A 19,445-nucleotide genomic window follows, 5' to 3' on the forward strand; every position below is an offset into this window, starting at 1 on the left:
ATTTTTTCATTTTGAGCTTGAAAAGAAATTCAGAAGCCATCCCCAAACGGGCTCTTTTTTATTTAGCCAAAGGCACAAGATGGCGAGAGGCAGGGCCGTGCCTCTTGCTCTAGCAGGTAGAATGGAAGACGCCGCCCACTTTAACCCCTTGGGTGGCCAACGCATTGTACTCTTTCACGGCCTTCTCTGTCTGCAGAACCAACACATCGATCCCGTGTTTCTTGAGGTAGTCCACAGTGGAGGATGGCACCTTGAAAGGGAGGGGTAAACGGGAGGGACACGGATTTAGTTACTTCTTGGCACGAAGCCCTCTACAGGGTAGATGAAAATTACGGCAGTACAAACTGAAAGGAAACCGGTCCTAGATTAGCAGCAGCAATTAAAAGCATAAAGAGAAACAAGGGGAAGAGATCTTGCATACTTTTAAAAGTACTGCAAAATAAGGTGGGCTTTGTCCCAGAAATGGTGCCAGGTCTACCTTTCAAGGGAAACAGTCCCAGAGACTGGGTTCCAGAAAAGAGCTGCTCTCCTGTAGCAACCCATTTATCTCTGAAGGAACGTGGAGAACATTGTTGTATGCAGTTAGGTATGTTTGTGCGGTACTACTGCCATGAGCTCTGCAGGTAGCCTTGGGTAAGCCACTCCTCTCAGAGCTAAACTACACGAGACGAATTACACGAGGATGCTCAAGTGAATGGAGATGCAATGTTAGCTGGGAAGCGTCGTTTGAGTTTCACCTTTCTCTACAGAGCTGGCAAAGATCGTTTCTCAGAGAGTTTGTTAATAATTGACAGAACCTTTGGGGAGGCAAAGAGCAAATTAAGAGGTGGTTTGCCATTGCCTGCCTCTACAACTCTGGTCTTCATTGGAGGTCTCCCATCCAATTACTAATCAAGGCCGAGCCAGCTTAGCTTCTGAGATCTGATGAAATCAGGCTCACTTGGGCTATCCAGCGCAGGATGTGGGGAAGGGTAATTTTCTCTAATTCCTCCTTCCCGCTGCAGTCCCCTGTCCCCACGAGCATTTGGGGAAGGCATTTTGGGCTGCTTCAGGAAGGGGGAGATGAGAACACTGTGTGAGACTAAAGCCGTTAGCTAGATTTTGAGGCCACAAAACCTGGTGATGTTGGTTTCCAGGCTCCCGGCTCATCTTCCCCAGCGTAACTACCTGCAAGGCTTCGCTCATGCCACGGCCAATCACTAAAGTTTTCGCACCCTTCTGCACAACTTCTTCAACATCTGCTGGCTGCACACCAGGGAAATGCTGCGTTGAGAAGGAAAAGACAACGTTAGCCAAAGATGTTGATCCCTCCCTGCATTTTAGTCATTTTTAGAGGGGGGTGAAGGGTTCTGGCATATTACTTAAGCAGGCACCTTTCCAAAAGTCTGCCCGGAGTCCCCTTCTACATTTTCAGATCAACTGAACGCGAGTTTATGTAATCACAAAAGCTGTGGTGTCGGCTGGGCGATTGTATTACAGCATTTACTATACAAGGGTGGGCTATGTGTGTATGCCTTTTTTCTGATGCATCTGACGAAGAGAACTGTGATTCTCGAAAGCTTATGCTACAATAAAGTTGGTTAGTCTTAAAGGTGCTACTGGACTCTTTTTGATTTTGCTACTACACACTAACACGGCTAACTCCTCTGCATCTATGCCTTGTTTCTGAGAGCTAAGCTACAAGAGACAAATTACACAAGGAGGAGCACATGAAGGGAGTCGCAATGTTAGCCAGGAAGCTGAGTTTTAAGAGAGATCGGAAGGCTTTGTCAATTTCCCCTCTCTACAGACTCAGGGAGATATCTGCTCAGAGGGTTTATTTCCTCTTAGCCTCTTAGAAGGGGAGGTGAAACTGACAGAGCCTTCAGGAGGCAAAGAGGAAATTAACAAACCCTCTGAACAGCCATCTCCCCACAACTTAACACCCACTCAGAGCAGTTTACAAAGTATGTTATTATTGATGGTTGTTGGGGGTTTTCCGGGCTGTATTGCCGTGGTCTTGGCATTGTAGTTCCTGACGTTTCGCCAGCAGCTGTGGCTGGCAAGATGCCAGCCACAGCTGCTGGCGAAACGTCAGGAACTACAATGCCAAGACCACGGCAATACAGCCCGGAAAACCCCCAACAACCATCGTTCTCCGGCCGTGAAAGCCTTCGACAATATGTTATTATTATCACTATTATCCCCACAACAATTAAAAAAAAATGTGGTCTTCTTCAACCTCTGTGCTTGTTTTTTGTGTGCCCTGAAATGGCAATTTGTCATTCATTTGCACAATAAGACATTGGAGGCAGCTATCTTTTTGCATTAAGAAGTTAGCGCACAAGGTGCAGCTGTCTTGAATGGGGTTTGGGGGTATTTTTTAATTCTTCAAAAGAAGCATAACAGTCCAGTTTCTACCTTACATTCTCAGGCTGATGTGCAAATGGGAAGGTTTATTCCAGGAGCGAGCAGGCAGTAACTGATCACTTGTCTCAAAAACACAAGAACTTTGTCTCAAAGGTGGCGGTTGTTTTCTGCCACTGTGCTTTTGTGGGGCCACAGATGGTTGTGAAAATAAGAGGGTAACTACTTCATACACACACACACTCTGAAAGATGTAGCACATGGAACAATTTAAATGTTTTTGTAGCTGATGGGGGGAGAAAGGAGAAAAAAATATCTTCCCTGGAGCTAACCCCCTTCCTCGCTGTCATTTAATGGTAGTCACACGGACTCCAAAAAGGGAAGAAACGGTTTGCTGTAATTAGGATAATTGGCCTGAGAAAGGTACCGCTTGCCTGCATGTAGCAATCTGGAAGCAACAGTGCTTTGAAAAAAAGATTTTATTTCAAGCAACACAAAAGACTCACCCTGATATCGTGGAGGTCAGTGCATTAAAAAACAGAAGAAGCAATTCTGCTTATTTAGAAAAGGCAGGAGGAAACCAAACTAAAAATAACTAGCAAGGTGTCTTGGATCTAGGCAGTGTTAGCTGCGTTGGGCCCCAAAAGATTTTTTTTTTACTTGATTACTTTTCTAGCGGCAATGGGGAATTCAGATACCTACCGGGATCCTCTCCCCCCACCCCAGTTCGGAGGACTTCAATGGCCAAGACGTGAAAGGGATGAGAGTATGTCATATGGTGAAGGGAAAGACGCCAACTCCAGAATAGCGCAGGGCTGAAGATAACAACATTCGATTTATATACTGCCCTTCAGGACAACTTAACACCCACTCAGAGCGGTTTAGGAAGTATGTTATTATTATCCCCACAACAATCACCCTGTGAGGTGGGTGGGGCTGAGAGGGCTCTGAGAGAGCTGCGACTGCATTTATGGATTAAGAAACATGAACAATAGAAAAAGGAGGGGTTTTGTGACTAACATAGAATACGTGTGACTCTAGAAATGATATATACTTGCTGCGGAGAAAATCAGAACTCAACCTGTAGTGTAATCTAGGGTTTTTTTTTGTTTTGTTTTCTTTTCCCTTTTCCTTTTAATTATATAGATATACGTATTGTTAGTGTGTCATGTTTAGAACTGTGTGTTTTTCTTATTCTCTATGTTTATTGTTTATTATGTGATGGTGTATAGTTTATAGTTTAAATAAAGAAAAATTTAGAACTTGAGAGAGCTGCGACTGACCCAAAGTTACCCAGCTGGCTTCAAGAGGAGGAGCGGGGAATCAAACCCGGTTCTCCAGATCAGAGTCCCATGCTCTTAACCACTGCTCTTAACCACTCTGGGTCAGCTGGAACAAGGGGGGAGTTTTTTTTAAGTTTAAATTGCCAGTGGCGTGGAGGGCAATCTAAACTCCTGTCTGGAGATCAGGGGGCGGGGCCACTGGCCATGTGACCTTTTTAAAGAGGTGCCGGAACTCTGTTCCACTGCGTTCCCGCTGAAAAAAAGCCCTGCTTTTTCTGCACGGCAGGCTCACACCAGAAGGCCCCAATCCTCAGTATCTCGTGTAAAAGGCACTCAGGTAATAAACCTTTCTCCAATTGACATGTTACAATGTCCTTGTCTCCTAGACAAAATCTAGGAGACCCACGTTCAGAAATTAATTCCCAGGCACACGTGGGCCCAATTTTGATCAGGCGTCTGGCATGTGGGGAGAGGAGCTTTAATCCTCCCCCCCCCCGGTTTTCACTACCTAAATGGACTGGGGGAGCCACTATTTGCCGTACTGAAGAAACTCCCATGTAGCCACCAGTTTCTCCAAGTGGGACAGATAACTTGGGGGTGAGGGGGAGATTAAGCCCTTAAACCCTTTCTCTCCACAGGAATCCCAATCTAGACGAGGCAAGCACACGCCTGGGAATGAAGATTCAACATATAACTAACAGTGCGCATCTGCTCAACGAGACCTGTGAGAGACACAAGGACTTCATAATGTGCGAATCGGCCTGGAACAGCAGTCAGAACAGGCAATACCAATGACCAAGGTGTATATCTCATTCCCCCCACCCCGCTCCACTTCCTCCAAGGAGTCCAGCTCCAAGGAGCTGCTGTAGCACAGTGGTTAAGTAGCTTGGCTGCGAACCAGCACTCAACTGGTTCGAATCCCATGACTGCTCAGCAGGTGGCCTTGGGTAAGCCACTCCTCTCAGCCCCAGCTCCCCAGCTGTATTGTGGAGATAATAATAACACTAACTTATTCACTGCTCTGAGTGAGGCACTAATCTGTCTAGAGGAGCGGTATATAAGTACAGTGATTATTATGTGTGTGATTCTCTCTTCCTCCATTTTAGCCTTACAACTGCCCTGCAAAGTAGGCCAGGCTGAGAGAGTGGGAGACTGGACGAAGGTCACGTGTCAGCTCGTGGGGACAAGACTGAGGAGGAACAAGCAACCTTACTTCATTGATACCCTGTCTTTCTCCCCACTGGGGACCTAAGGTGGCTTACATAATTCTCCTTTCCAGCATTTTATCCTCACAACCACCCTGCAAAGTAGGTTAGACTGTGTGGGCGACTGGCCCCGAGGTCACCCAGTGAGCTTCCATGGCAGAGCGTGGATTTGAACTTGGTTTTCCAAGATCCTAGTCTGAGGCGCTAACCCCTACACCAAACCTGCTCTAGACCCTCAAGCTACACAGACAAGGGCCTTTTTTGCATGCGCAATTTTTGTGGCATTTGGCCCCAAACCTCTTTGGGTTTTCTTCCGAATTTTGGACGACGAACTCCCCCTTCAGATTTCAATGCGGCTTTCCAAGGGTTCTCTTCCAAACTCGAGAACTTAGAAGAGAACCTTTGAAACAAGACACTGAAGTCTGAAGGGGGAGTTAATTGTCCGGAATTCGGAAGAAAACCTAAAGAGGTACGGGGACAAACGTGGCAAAAATCACCTGTGCAGAAAAAGCCTCTGTCTGGAGCTGGCGAGCTGAGGTGCATCTCTTGCTATAGGCGGGTCAGGGAATAAAGAAACCGAAAGTTTGATTTTCATGGACTGGAGGGAGGTGAATGAAAATGAGGTGGAGTCCGAAGCAAACACAAGGATTGACTTAAGAGGGACAGGAGGGGGCGTGGCTTAAAGCACAGAAGATGGGTGTCTTTTAGGGGGGACTTCAGTGCAGAAGGATTTCCAAATGGAGGCAGAGTTAAGGGCATCTCTTGGAATTACCCTGTAGGTAATAACCAGAGATCACAAGCGTGTCCATTCTCTTTCCTTTCTACTTCCCCTCTCCTTCTGCAAATCTCGGCGATACTCCGAATCTTTATGAGCTCAGACCGAAACCTACAAGCCTTTCAACATTTTTTTTAAAATCAGGATTCTGAACACAGACTTAGCGAAGCAGTATAAAGGGCACAAAATCTGCTCGTTTACGCCAAGGCCAGAATGGACGTTTTCTTGGCCAAGAATTCCTCTCTCCCATCACCCAGCTCTGATGCAAAGGTGCCAACTTGCCGCGGCGTGAATTTCAAATCGCCACCCTCTGCCCAGCAGAGGAACGTTTCCTCCCTGGACATCATAAATTGGCTTCTCATAGAGGTGGCGACCCCTGCGTAGGAACCAGATTTCATACATCTGCTGTATTCAGAAATGGATACGGATGCTTGAAGAGCTGCAGAACCGTAAGTTAGCGCCGTCCCTGACAGACTGCTCACAATAAAAGCCCCTGGGAGTCTCTTTTCTGCTTTCGCTGCAAATTGCATCAGATAGACGATGCTCTCTTCTATGTGTCATTTCGAGCCTCCTGCCAATTTGTCCTCTACCAAACACAATCAAGTTGGGGGGAACTGGGCTAGGAAAGCCAGTGGTGGGGAGTTCCCCAAGGTCCTAGTTTAGTGTTGCCAACTTCAGGATGGGAAACTCCTAGACATCTCAGGGTGGAATCTGGGGAGGACAGGGTTTGTGGGCATATAATACTATAAAACCCACCCTCCCAAGAAGCCATTTCCTTTAAGGGAACTGATTTATGTTGCCTGGAGACTGGCTGTAACTTTGGGAAATCTTCAGGCCCCTCCTGGAGGTTGGCAAGCATATCCTAGCCTCAATTGACCCATCACCCATTATAAAACCCATAAACGATTAAAAAAATGGGTTGTGCCCCAGGAGAGACTGAGCATCAGAAAGGTGAATGAACTAGTTCAAGCAATGAAAAGATACCTTAGAGGGACGCAGTACAGTGTAGTAGTTAGAGTGTTAAATTATTTATTTATTGGACTTTTTGCCTGCTCTCCCCGCAAGCGGGCTCAAAGCAGAGCACAACATGACAGTAAACTAAAAACAATGGCAGCAGTTACAGTTATATTAAAACATCATGGTACAGCGCACTCAATGCATACCCATTTCTGTAAACATCAGGGCGCATGGGGCAGGGTGGCCATCCACTCAATCACAACCCAAAATTGGGAGGGCAACATGTCCCCCCCTCCCTACTGGTGGAAGGCTGGTTAGAGAAACTGCCTGCCTCAACCCCATAAGCCTGGCGGAACATCTGTCTTACAAGCCCGGCGGAATAGTAATAGGTCCCACTGGGTTTGGGTCTCCAAAGACAGAGAGTTCCACCAGGTGGGTGGCAGGGCCGAAAAAGGCCTGGCCCTGGTCTAGAATCTGAATTCCAGAACTAAAATCTGGGAGACTAGTTTCGAATCCTCACCTACCTCACAAGGTTGTTGTGAGGAAAAAAATCGAGGCGAGAGGAACTATGCAAACCGTTTTTGGTCCCCATTGGGGATAAATGAATTAAACAAATGCTTATAAAGGGTGCACAGAAATTAGTTATAGTATTATATTTCAAGAGTTACTGTGGTGTACCAGTTTGAGGGCCAAACCACAAGTGACAAATGACGCAGGTTGGACGCTTGTCAGCTTCCCTCAAGTTTTGATGGGAAATGTAGGCAGCCTGGCGGAATGTTGGACAAGTGACAGCTGAAAAGTCCAGTGGACAGCAGTCGGAGAGCCAAGCTGCAAGACCAGGATGCCTACATTTCCCATCAAAACTTGAGGGAAGCTGACAAGGGTCCACCCTGTGTCATTCGTCACTTGTAGCTTGGCCCAGAGTGTCAGACTAGGATATGGGAGACCTGGGTTCGAATTCCCACTCGCTATAAGAGCTTGCTGGGTGACCTTGAGTCAGTTGGACACGCTCAAGTCCAACCTACCTCACAGGAGTGTTGTGAGAATAAAATGGAGGTAGGCTGTGTATTATATAAGGCACCCTGATCTCCTTAGAGGAAGGGTGGTATAAAAATATGACAGATAAATATTCTGAGACCACAGTGGCTCCTGAAGAGCGAAGGGTGATGGAGACGCTTACGTCTGTTCCGGTTTCCCTCCAGTCCCACGTCCGGCTGCCTCCTGGCCACACTTTGCAGTCCTTGTATGTCGTAGAACACCCTTTCACTGTCATCCGCCCCCAAGAGAGGGAAGCGATTTCTGGAGAAGACATTGTCGAACGGAGAGAAAAATGCCTGAAAGATTAAAAAAAAAAACAGATCTGCATGGTAAAAAAGGAAAACTACAGCCAAGGAGCAGCCTTGACGGGATCAGGCCCTCCTGGAAGATTCCGGGCAGAACAGCTGAGAACGGCACATCAGTTTGCGTTGGGATGCTCTAGCACCCAAAATAGGGTCACCGAGGCAGCAATTTTAAACACTAACAAACAATTTAAAGAGCAAGCGTCCAGTAGCACCTATAAGACTAACAAAAATTGTGAACACTGATGTACTACAGGGTCTTGGATCGGTCCCTGGCATTGGGGGTGCAGGAAGTAATGGGCGCCCCCCTTGACCCTTCTCGGTTGCATCTAAGCCATGCCCCCTGCAGCAACGCTACGGAGGAAGCAATGAGTGTACCTAGCTTGGGGCAACAAAGCATCTTTCCTTTTTTTGGCACTAAACATTGCTACAAATTTGTTGCAGATTTGTTTTTCAAGTACATTTTGAAAAGGAACAGCCACTTTTGAAAAACACGTGAATACAAATTCAATACAACACCATACACCCCAGGCGGCCATGAAAGCTGTAATGAGAGAAACAAAAGCAGAGCTGGTCCGTTCCACTTGGGAGTTTGTAGCAGTGGTTATTTCGGCCACTGGAGGATTGGAGAGCTGTCCAACAGCAACAAACTGGCCCCATACCACCTCTGTTTATGAATCCAGGTATTTTGCTTTACGGCCCAGTCTCCTGGGCCAGTTTGGAAGCCCTTGGTTTCACTTAAGGGTGTCAGAGCCTTGGATTGGAGCATCGTGGCCTGGGGTGTTCCCTTTGCCCCCGAATGTCAGGCCATGAATGACAGGATATGGTAGACAGATGCCTGGACCATTGGAGCAAGACAGATTCTTGGTTAAATGGCTTTTATTCAGAAATCATTTCCATATATATGTCCATAGGACTACTCAGAAGCAAGGTAAGCATCTAAGCAGCAAGAGTAAAAGTCGATAGGAATGACATCACGTGAGAGAGACTTCTCTTTTCACATTCAAGTCTGCTCTCCCCCCCCCCCCCCAATCATAAACAAGATTTTGGCGCTTTTCTTGTGTGAGAACGTTTCACGTATTTGCAATATCAAGTTGAGTCACTAAGAAGCAAGACATAGCAAAGTCTGAGAGGGAGAAGCATACAAGGTCAGAAGCACTGGAAGCTGCTGCAGTTTATTAGATAAACACCTGTGAAAGAAATAGTTATGACATTGGCAAAATGACATCGAGTTACAGCAGGATACATTGGTTCGGCACAAAAGGATCATTAAAATTGGCATGGATGGGGCTCAGCAAGTATACACGGAGGACCCCATTCAAAGACACAGTCCTAAGAGACCACTGTATATAAAGTATAAATTTAATATGTCAGTGAAAGTGCAAAAAATCCCAATAAACATTATAGCTCTTAATAATATTCCAAGCTCTCTGACAATTATTTAACCAATGCCTAATATCAGTATTCACAATCAGACAATGTCCCAATGATTATCAATAAATTGTCACTGGAGAAACAACGGTGGTGAGTTCCACCGTTTTTGTAACATAACGATATGATGATCCGGTTTCTTCCTTTCCTTTTCTCTGCAGGCAAACTCCCATTAGTATATGGTGGAATTTTTTGCACTTTCACTGACATTTTAAAATGATACTTTATATACAGTGATCTCTTAGGACTGTGTCTTTGAATGGGGTCCTCCGTGTATACTTGCTGTGTTAGAGACCACTTTCCTTTTGTTGTTTGATATGGATGGAGCTCAGACATGACATCGAAAAGGGATTTTGATTCATAAAAAGTGTCACTCTTTCAGGGCAGGAGAAAGATTTAGCCCTCCAGCGCAGTGGGCAGGTAACCCCACTCTGGCATCTCTTCTCTTGGTCCCTATATGTACTAATTAGCTCCACGATCTCTGGCATGCAGCATCTTGAGTTGCTCTGCATCCAGGGCCGGCGCACCCATAGAGGCCAGGTAGGTGGTGGCCTCAGGCGCGAGGGCACTGGAGAGGTGCCGGAGGGGGTGTCGGGGGCAGAGGCGCGCACCGTGGAGCTGGCATGGCTGGCCCGCAGCTGCTGCAACCAGCCAGCCCCGTGCTGCCGCCACACGCCCCCAGATGGGCGCAGCAGCCACGAGCCGCTGCTGGGGTGGCGTGCGGAGCACGGAGCAGCCTCGGCCCGCCACCCCAGCCATCTGCCGGTGAATGCCCCTGGCTTGCGCTGCGTGATGATGTCATCGCGCAGTCCGTGGCATGCGCACACGCGCACTGTGCGCACGCCGCCAGAAACCCTGGTGCCGGCACTGTCTGCATCTCGCCTAGAGAAGCTCCTATTTTGGAGAACTCGCTTAAATTACACTTCCAGTCCCTTCCCATCTGACCTTTGTTTGTTGCCCAGGGGACTCGACCCTTGCCTGCCCTCAATTACTGATGCTTGCCCCTGGCCCCTTCCCATAGCCAGCTCCCCTGTGGGGGCCCTGATACCTGATCATGTCATTAAAAAAAAAAAAGACTGGACTAAACCGTATGGTTTCGATGACATGCTTGGCAGCTCGCGGCTTTGCCCAACAAAGTCTCTGAAATTCAGGCTGAATAAGATTTCAGGGGGAGGCACTCAGGGCTTCAGTCTCCCAGAGCCAACAAAAAATAAAATTAGGCCCAGACATTATGCAAATATAACGAAAAGGCACTGCATACATAGATCGTGGGGTTCGCTTTTTCTTGCCGCACAAATGTACAAAACAGACATAACTCTAGTTGTCAATTATCTATTTGCTCGACCGGCTTCCAGAGGGCTGTTCTTGGAAACTTGTATGTGCATCTCTGCCTGAACAACTGGAAGCAATTTGCCTGGGTACTCGGGGCTACGAAGAGTGGTTGTTCATAAGCCTGGATCAGACCAAGTGTGCAGGGGGGAAAAAAGGTTGTGTCTGTTTCCGAAGGCACAAGACTTTGTGCAGAAAAACTCCGGTGAGGATAATTTAGGCTGATAACGCACTTCCAATCCTCTTTAGAGATCATTTGGAACTGAATTTTTCGAGTGTGGAACAAAAAACCCACTTCCAAACGATAGCTAAAGTGCATTGAAAGTGCATTATCCAACGTGTGCGGAATCACCCTTAGTTAGGTAGCTGTGTTGGTCTGCAGTAGAACAGTAGGATTTGAGTCCGGTGGCACCTTGGAGACCAATGAGATTTTCAGAGTGTAAGCTTTCGAGAGTCACTGCTCCCTTCTTCTGACACCTAACTCTCAAAAGCTTACACTGTGAAAATCTTGTGGGTCTCTAAAGTGTCACTGGCCCCAAATCTTGCTGTTCTACTCTAGAGATTGGACTGAAACCACCACAGAGAAGGCCCCGTTCAGATGAGCAAAGTTGCCTTGGTGGAACATAGGTATAATAATAATATTTGATTTATACAGGGCTGGATCAATGGGGGGGCAGGGGGGTAGTCTGCCCCCGGCGCCGCCAAAGAGGGGGCACTGGGTGCAGCTGCCAGCTGCCGGGAGTGCGGGGGCGGCAGCGCGGGGGGCTGGGAGGCCGTCCACGCCATTCACCTGCCCTGCAAGACAGGGGGCAGCCGGCTTGCTGCACACCCTCTGTCCTGTGGGGCAGGTAAATGGCAGCACAGGGGGCTGGGAAGCCGCCCACACCATTCACCTGCCCCGCAGGACAGGGGGGCGGGCTGTCCTGTGGGGCAGGCGAATGGCATGGGCGGCTTCCCAGCCCCCCATGCTGCCTCTGCCAACTCGATGGCATGAAGGGGCAGCTGGCGAGCTGTGCGGGCGGCACGCTCCTCGTGTGATGATGTCACGGAAGTGATGTCATCACGCAGCGCCGGACTTGGGTTGCCCTGGGCGCTGGCAACCCTATATCCAGCCCTGGATTTATATACCGCCCTTCAGGATGACTTAATACCCACTCAGAGCGGTTTACAAAGTATGTTATCATTATCCCCACAACAACGATCACCCTGTGAGGTGGGTGGGGCTGAGAGAGCTCTGAGAGAGCTGTGACTGACCCAAGGTCACCCAGCGGGCTACAAGTGGAGTGGGGAATCAAACCCAGTTCTTCAGATTAGAGTCCCGCGCTCTTAACCACGACACCGGACTGGCTCTACACCAAACACATCTCTCATGTGATGACGTCATACCTGGCGCGACAAGAGCGAGCTCTGAAGCAAGCTCCTCTATGCTCTGGACCTCCTAGACCCATTTCCTGTGCTTTCCCCACCACCAGCCAGGTGAGTGGTGGTGGTGGGGGGGGGGGCGAAGGCTGGGAGTGGGAGATTCCCACACCCCCGTGGGGGGCCTGGTAACTCTACAGTCCAAGGCCATTAAGATTTTGTATGTGATAGCCAATACCTTGAATTGGGCCTGGTAACTAATAAGTAGCCAGTGGAGGGACTGCATAACGGGGAATAACATTCATTCTTCTCCTAGCTCCTGATAATAATTGCTCTGCACCAACTGGAGTCTCGGAGTTAGCTTAGGAGGGTGACCTATGTATAATGCATTACAGTAGTCAAGTCTTGATGTTATTGTGGCATGGATCCCGGTGGCCAGATTGGCGGTGTTGAGGTAGGAAGCCCTCTTCCAGGGTAGACTGAGGTGGCAGAAAACATTTTTTACAGCAGCCTTAACGTGCTTTTCTAGCAGCAGCGCTGGATCCAATTTATTTTATTTATGTCATTTATAGTCCGCCTTTCTCACTGAGACTCAAGGCGGATCACACAATATGAGATTCGTACAATCAGTATCAAGTACATTTCGATACAGTATCGAGGACATTTCATAAACAATACCATAGGGTAAATAGATACAAGTTTAAAAGACATAGTATTCGCAAGAATCCAATACAGAGCAGGGAAAAAAATGAAAGCAGAACATAATCAATTCTAGGACTGACATTTGACAACATGGAGCACTGGTGGTACATAGGAGTACATATTTAAAGCAGCAGATAATATGTAAGGCAATATAGTGATGAAGTCTATGGTCCCTAACTCATTAGCGAAGCATCTTCCCTATAATACAGCCCTCCCATTTGAGCAAAAAGCCTTTTTGAATAGTTCAGTTTTGCATCACTGATCCTACAAGGGTCAGAAGAACTCCATCAAAGGTGTGGAGTACAACGTCCTTCAAGATCTCTGCCTTCCCAATGAGCATGGGGTAAACCGGCTGCTCTGCTACACCACCTCAGGCCGGAACAGCGGAAGGAGAGGGGAAGGTTAAACCCCAAACCAGGGTCCTGCATGTCTGCCCTCTAAATAGAGGAGGGGGGGGAAGCTTATGAGCTCATTTACAGAACTCCTGGAATTGCAAACGCATTTACTGTGCCAATAGCAGAGATTTAAATCGGCTAGCGGTAAAAAGATTTGGGGCTATGACCTCCCCAAGCCAGTTAATTTATCGGAACCTTTGCGGATTTAAACAAAAAGCAGCCACGGCCACTGGTTCTTGACAGTCTAAAATCTATACTAGTGGTGGTAGCGATGATAATGAAACAACTCCTGTTTTCTATTGACTGAACTGTTGTGATCCCAGAAAGGGGGGGAGAGCAGGCAGATAAATCTAGGGACAGAAAAAAGGAACCTGAGAAAGCTGGAGGTGGGAGTGGAGGGAATGGAGAGACTAGAAAAGCAGAGCCGGCAGCGGTTCAGAAGGGCAGAGGGAGGGCTGCTCCAAACGGTCACCGGAAATCTGCAACTGGATTTCTGCAGCATCTGCTTGAACATAAACTGCACCCACAAGGCGAGGATTCTCCACTTTGCATTCATTCACTGCTGCGCCAACACAGAAGCATTTGCGTTGGCGACGGAGAAGCCACACCAGAGTTTTCTGGGCACTCCCCGCTGTCAGCCACCATTTCCCCACTGGTGTACTGGAGGGCTTTAAAAGAAAAATTAGTAATTGCTACAGGGCTATAGCGATTACTGACCTTTTTTAAAAAAATGAAAAGTCCTGCAGTGGCATAGTGAAGGAAATGGCTGTCACGGCTCTGACAGAAAGAAACTGTAGACAGTATGGACGGGCCCTTCGAAAGCACGCTCTTTCCCATCCAGACAGTGGGCTAATGGACTACGTTCTTCCCGAAAAGATCGTAGCAAAGTAGGTTTGAGAAGGAGCGTGCAATGCTGAGAACATGGAAAGGAGACCATTGGAAGATGGCATTGTGCATATGTTCTTAAAAAAAACCAGTGGTCCAGTCTTAGAGCAAAGAAAAAAAAATGTCTGCAAACAGCCTTAATTGAAGCAGTGGTGGTGGGGTGTGCCCTCAAGTCACAGCTGACTTCGGATGACCCCTGGTGGGGTTTTCATGGCAAGAGGCTAAAAGAGGTGGTTTGCCATTGCCTGCCTCTGCAGCCCTGGTCTTTGTCGGAGGTCTAACCATCCAATTACTAACCAAGGCTGACCCTGCTTAGCTTCTGAGATCTGACAAGATTGGGCTCACCTGGGCTATCCAGGTCAGGGTAACTGCAACCCTACAGGACTCCAATTCAAATGGGGCTGAGGGGAGGTGTAAGTGTGGTTAACCCCCCAAAAGAACCTTGTTGGATCAGCCCAATAGCCCATCTAGTCTAGCATCCTACTGAACAGTGTCCAAACAGATACCCCCTAGAGAGGCATACAAGCAAGATTCAAAGACCAAAGCCTCCCCCTGTGGCTGCCCTCTACCAAAGATATTTATCCTCTGGACATGCAAGCTCTATTTAATCTGCGAGGCAAATTGATGGATCGATCCTTCGTGAATTTGTCCTTTGAAGACAACTACATTAACAGTCATCAGTTGGCTTGCCGTCTCCCGCACCACAAGTTGCCACCAAGCTGCTGCCACTCAGTAGATTGGCAGAAGTAAAAATAATTTTAAAAATGGATGGTGCAGTGACATACAGTAGTGATGTCATTTCCTGGCCAAACCCAGAAGTCATGCCGCTCTAGGATTCAGCAGAAACTCTACAGTAAAACCTAGAGCATGAGACATCACATCTGGGTTCAGCCTGGAAATGACATCATTATGTTGCTGCTCTGGTGCCCCCCACATCCCTGCCTCTCTTACTACAACTGTATCCTGTGGCAGTTTTTTTCATAACTATTTACTCTTCGAGTGAAGCAGTAATAACAAGAGCAGCAAAATTATTTCCAGATGGAAAGATTAAAGCGCCTCAACCCTCCCAGCGTGGGCCCAATCCACCCAGATGTAATTTGTCTTCACCAGACTGCAGGGAAACCCAAGAGGGGAATACCAAATGAGTAGAGAAAAGAGAGTCACGAGGCTGAGAGACACAGAGAGGCTGACATGAAAACAAACCCATACTCCCCTCCTCGGTTGCAAATCTATTTCTGTTGTGTGTCAAAAGAGACATGCTTAACAGAAGAGTTCTGCGCAAAGCTGGAAGGCTCATTTTTCCAAATACAGAGTCTTGCTGTCGTCGTATTGTTTGGGAGCAAGCCTTGCTGATTTCAGCGGAGCTTTGCTTTCATAGAACGCTAGCAGCTCAGCACGGAAAACCAATTGTTCTTCTGCGGTTCCTAAATCCAAAAGAGCGATTTCTTTTCAACAGCAAACAGCACACCCCTCCAGTGACTTTCAAAACATGGAATTCAACAGCTTGAATTGTTCAAAGCTCTGCTTTCGATACACCTGGAATTTCAAGCTGAGATGCGTACACCCTCCTGCTACCGTTCTTTACATTGTTCCCGTTTGGGTTTTTTTTGCAATAAGCCTTTCACAAGGAGAGGACTACTGTCATCGTCTAAGAAGAAAACATTTAAAACACCCACTTCTTTCTCTCTCTTTCAAAAAGCAATCTCTGGATCAACAGATTATCCCGTCCTGCTGGAAAACCGTAAGGAACCCCTGCTGACAGTTCCAGAAAGGATCAAATAACGCAACGCTAACCTTGCAACCTCATTCCGGCGCAAACCTCAGCAGCCAACAGTAAATTACTCTTTCCCCAACTTGGCAGGAATGGATGTCCGTTTGCAGTTTCAAATGTCAAAGCAACTGGTGTTCGGGGGGGGGGGGGGCTGCACTCACCAACGATTACTGACCATTGCAGCACAAAAAAGGGCACTTTTATTCTGTCTCCCTCCCACCAAAATTAAAGACCTAGAATCATTTACATTCCTAGGCAGGATGCAGTATAGGGTGTGATACTCTGGTGTGTCTGTTGCACACAAAAGCAATTCTTCAAAATGTCATGCAGAGAAGAAGTAGCACCAGGGCTTTTTTTTCTCAGCGGGAACGCAGTTCTGGCATCTCTTGAAAATGGTCACATGGCTGGTGGCCCTGCCCCGATCTCCAGATAGAGGGGAGTTTAGATTGCCCTCCGCGCCACTCAAGCAGCACGGAGGGCAATCTAAACTCCCCTCTGTCTAGAGATCAAGGGGCGGGGCCACCAGCCATGTGATCATTTTCGCCAAGGGCGATTTAAACTTTTAAAAACAACCCCCTTGTTCCAGCTGACCCCAAGTGATGTCATTGTATGGTCCTGGGAGTGTGTGCGCACTTTGTGCATGCGGTACCAGGGGCACTACCTCCTGCCAAGAGTTGCCCCCCTGTGCTGGCAACTCACTGAGATCCACCACCTCTTTTCCCAGAAAAAAAAGCCCCGAGTAGCGCACACACATACACACACGTGTACTGAAAAAGCGACAGGAATGAAAGCAGAAAGATCATTTTCTGAGCAAAAAGAATATGGATTTAAAAGGGGTTTTTTAAAAAAAAGAATTTTTAAACAGCCCAAAAGCATGATGAGTTTGAGAAACCTGATTTCAAGATCTTGCATGTGTGGCACATGAAGTTGCTTTATACTGAAGTTGATTTATACTGGAGGGTTTTAGGTGAGGTCTTTCACAGGGATTGAACCTGGGGGTTGAACCTTCTGCATGCCAAACAGATGTTCCACCAATGAGCCAAACAGATGTTCTATCTCCTGATCCGGCAGATCCGTAATGATGTCTTTCATGGGTGCTCGCAAGGGTGTTGCACAGACGCAAAAGGTTTCAAACACTTATGAATGCAATACATACTAAACAGTATTACGATGTAAGACAAGCGCTGCATTAGGGTTGCCAATCTCCAGGTGGCGCCTGGAAACCTCAGAAAACCACAACTAATCTCTAGATTAGTCCTCTTGGAGAAAATGGCTGCTTTGGAAGGTGGACTCTATGGCACTATACCTCGCTGAGGTACCTTCCTTCCCAAAACTCATCCTCTCCAGGCTCCACCCCCAAATCTCTAAGAATTTCCAAACCCAGAGTTGGCAACCTTACACAGGACTGAGCATGTGTTGCCATGTCATACCAATCACAGCATACAATGTTCTTCCCAGCAGCCCCATTTTATAACCACTCTGTGCAATAGATTAGTTTAGGATGCTACTTGCAATAGGCACAGTTTATTTTAATCCCAGAGGTGTGTAAAGAAGAGAGCGAGAGAGCAAGAGAGAGCACTTCATCATAAAAGCCAGCCCCATCACTCAACACTTGTCTAGGTTTTCAGTCCGTCCTTCTTTTCCTTCCGTTTGAAGTCATGAGAGGCAGGCTAAAGAGTGATTCGAGTTTCAGGGCCCGAGTGGGAATTCAAAGTTTTTATTTATTTAATTACTTACATAATTTATAGTCCACCTTTCTCACTGAGACTCAAGACAGATTACATAGCGTAAATCAATGCAATCATTGCATTGATTATTGGTAGGACCTCCAATAATCAATGCAAAAAGGTTTGGCTTGCAAGGATTTGAAACAAGAGGAAATTTGGTACAGAGAGGAAATAAAGCATAAGCCATTAGACATGGCATGTTGAGCTATGTGGAAATTTCCAAGTAGGAACATGCTTACAGCAATAGACAGTACACAGTACCATAGCCTACAGTCCCTGACCCTTTACCCAAGTGTCTTTCAGAAACAGTTCCTTTCAATATGGCCCTCCTACTGGTGTATAAAAGTCCTTCTGAATAATTCAGCCTCGATTTACACAAGTATGTTATATAAGTCGTTGTTCTCTTTTGTACCATTTTTTATTACTATTTTGTTTTTCAAAATAAAATATAGTAGATGGTAAAAAAAAATGAATAATTCAGTCTCCCCAGTCCATCAGTACACCATGGCAGCTCCCATATTTGCTCCCCTGGAAGGGATGGAAAGAAAAGAACCATCCTTCTAATGACAGCCTTATTATTATTCCACCCTTAGTACTCCTTTATTTTACTTCACAGCCCTGCAAGGTAGGCCAAGCAAAAAGACAATACTGGACGAATGTGAAGCTGCACAAAGCCAACACCAGCACAGTGTCAGAGGTGGATCTACTACAAAACTAATGAAGCTTAAACTTCAGGGCTTGTAATCCTGGAGGGGCCCTGAAGCAACTTTTTTTAAAATGCGTGAATTTTTGAACAAAATTGATGGAGGTTTTTTTTAAAGTATTTGTTATTAAAATATGGCTATTTTAATAAAAAATCATAATCCAATGGGTTGAAGTCCTTAATACTGACCTTAGAATATGCTCTAATATCTGTTTCATATGGCCTCAAAATTTCCCTGTAATTGGTCACATTTCAAAAATTTCTTGGGGTCTTGCAGCACCTGAACCCCCAGTTGTTGCTCAATTGTTGCTGGTTGAGAAGGGCAAGTTCATAGCAGTTCAAGATTCAGGGTCTCAAAAATGGAGTGTAGTGTAGTTAACGGCTACTGTCAGATCTCGGAGAGCCAGGATCAAATTCCTGTTCTACCATGAAGCTTGCCCGGGGACTTTGGGCCAGTCTCAGAATCTTAGCCTAACCTACTTCACATCGGTTGGTAATGCATTTGATAAAATAAAAATAAACAAACCCCACCCTCCAAGTTCAGCTATCAAACCACCAACCAATCCCAATTACTGAGTTATCTGGATTTTTATTACATTCTTCCAATGATCTTTCATTTTATTTCACTATTTCCTTAGGCTATGCTAAGCCTAAAGCCCAAGGGCGGATTTGAACCCATAGCCAGTCTGAAGCATTAACCGCCTGATTGCGGAGGTGGAACCTTGGAGGGGACCATCGAGTCCCCCTTTGGCTGATCTTTGTAACCTGCAGATCAGTTGTAATTCCGGGAGATCTTCAGCCACCACCTGGAGGTTGGCAACGCCATACTGCCTCTTTTTTAATCATGTCACAGTAACCCTGTAAGGTAGGCTAGGCGACTTTCGGGGTCCGAGCGTGGAATCGAACCCGCGACCTCCCTTCCCTGCTCCCACTCCGACGCGCTCGCCGCTACCGCAGCTGAGGCACCCCCCTCCGTCCCCCTCCTCGACGCTCTTACCTGCCGAACTGCGAAGGCGCGAGCGGCTCTCGCGCACCTGCCCCGCCCCGCGCGCACACTCCGAGACAGCCACGCCCCCTCACCCCCCCTCATTGGCCACACCGCCTCTCCTAAAAAAAACATTCCACACCCCCTCCTTCTTTTCCAGCCACGCCCCTTTTGGACGACAGCCATCCGCTCCCCGCCTCCCTTTTATGATGCGCGCACACCTTTCCCGGGCGCCGCTACTATTGGCTCGGG

At 47.2% G+C, this 19,445-nt stretch overlaps 1 protein-coding gene across 2 annotated transcripts; it reads right to left on the reverse strand.

Moving 5' to 3' along the window:
- Positions 1-28: 28 nt before the first annotated feature.
- AAMDC (adipogenesis associated Mth938 domain containing) lies at positions 29-19,280 on the reverse strand. Of its 2 annotated transcripts, none has more exons than XM_054974618.1 (4): positions 19,206-19,280; positions 7,747-7,900; positions 1,168-1,263; positions 29-250 (listed from the first exon to the last, which is right to left on the reverse strand). In XM_054974618.1, exons 2-4 carry the CDS (start codon positions 7,876-7,878, stop codon positions 110-112), a joined length of 369 nt encoding a protein of 122 aa, XP_054830593.1. In that variant the 5' UTR covers positions 7,879-7,900; positions 19,206-19,280; the 3' UTR covers positions 29-109. The 2 variants fall into 2 exon arrangements, with proteins under 2 accessions (XP_054830593.1, XP_054830592.1); XM_054974617.1 differs by lacking the exon at positions 19,206-19,280 and adding an exon at positions 15,684-15,772.
- Between the last annotated feature and the right edge of the window lie 165 nt (positions 19,281-19,445).

This window comes from Eublepharis macularius, chromosome 3 (assembly GCF_028583425.1).
Source record: "Eublepharis macularius isolate TG4126 chromosome 3, MPM_Emac_v1.0, whole genome shotgun sequence".
NCBI classification, from domain to species: domain Eukaryota; kingdom Metazoa; phylum Chordata; class Lepidosauria; order Squamata; family Eublepharidae; genus Eublepharis; species Eublepharis macularius.

What these genes read in the sequence shown, in the direction of transcription:
- AAMDC (XM_054974618.1), bottom strand. Translation starts at nt 7,878, where the DNA reads ATGTCTTCTCCAGAAATCGCTTCCCTCTCTTGGGGGCGGATGACAGTG. An exon ending in GGAGGGAAACCGGAACAGAC is followed by an intron (nt 1,264 to 7,746) that starts GTAAGCGTCTCC and finishes TTCTCAACGCAG; the next exon opens with CATTTCCCTGGTGTGCAGCC. An exon ending in GCATGAGCGAAGCCTTGCAG is followed by an intron (nt 251 to 1,167) that starts GTAGTTACGCTG and finishes CTCCCTTTCAAG; the next exon opens with GTGCCATCCTCCACTGTGGA.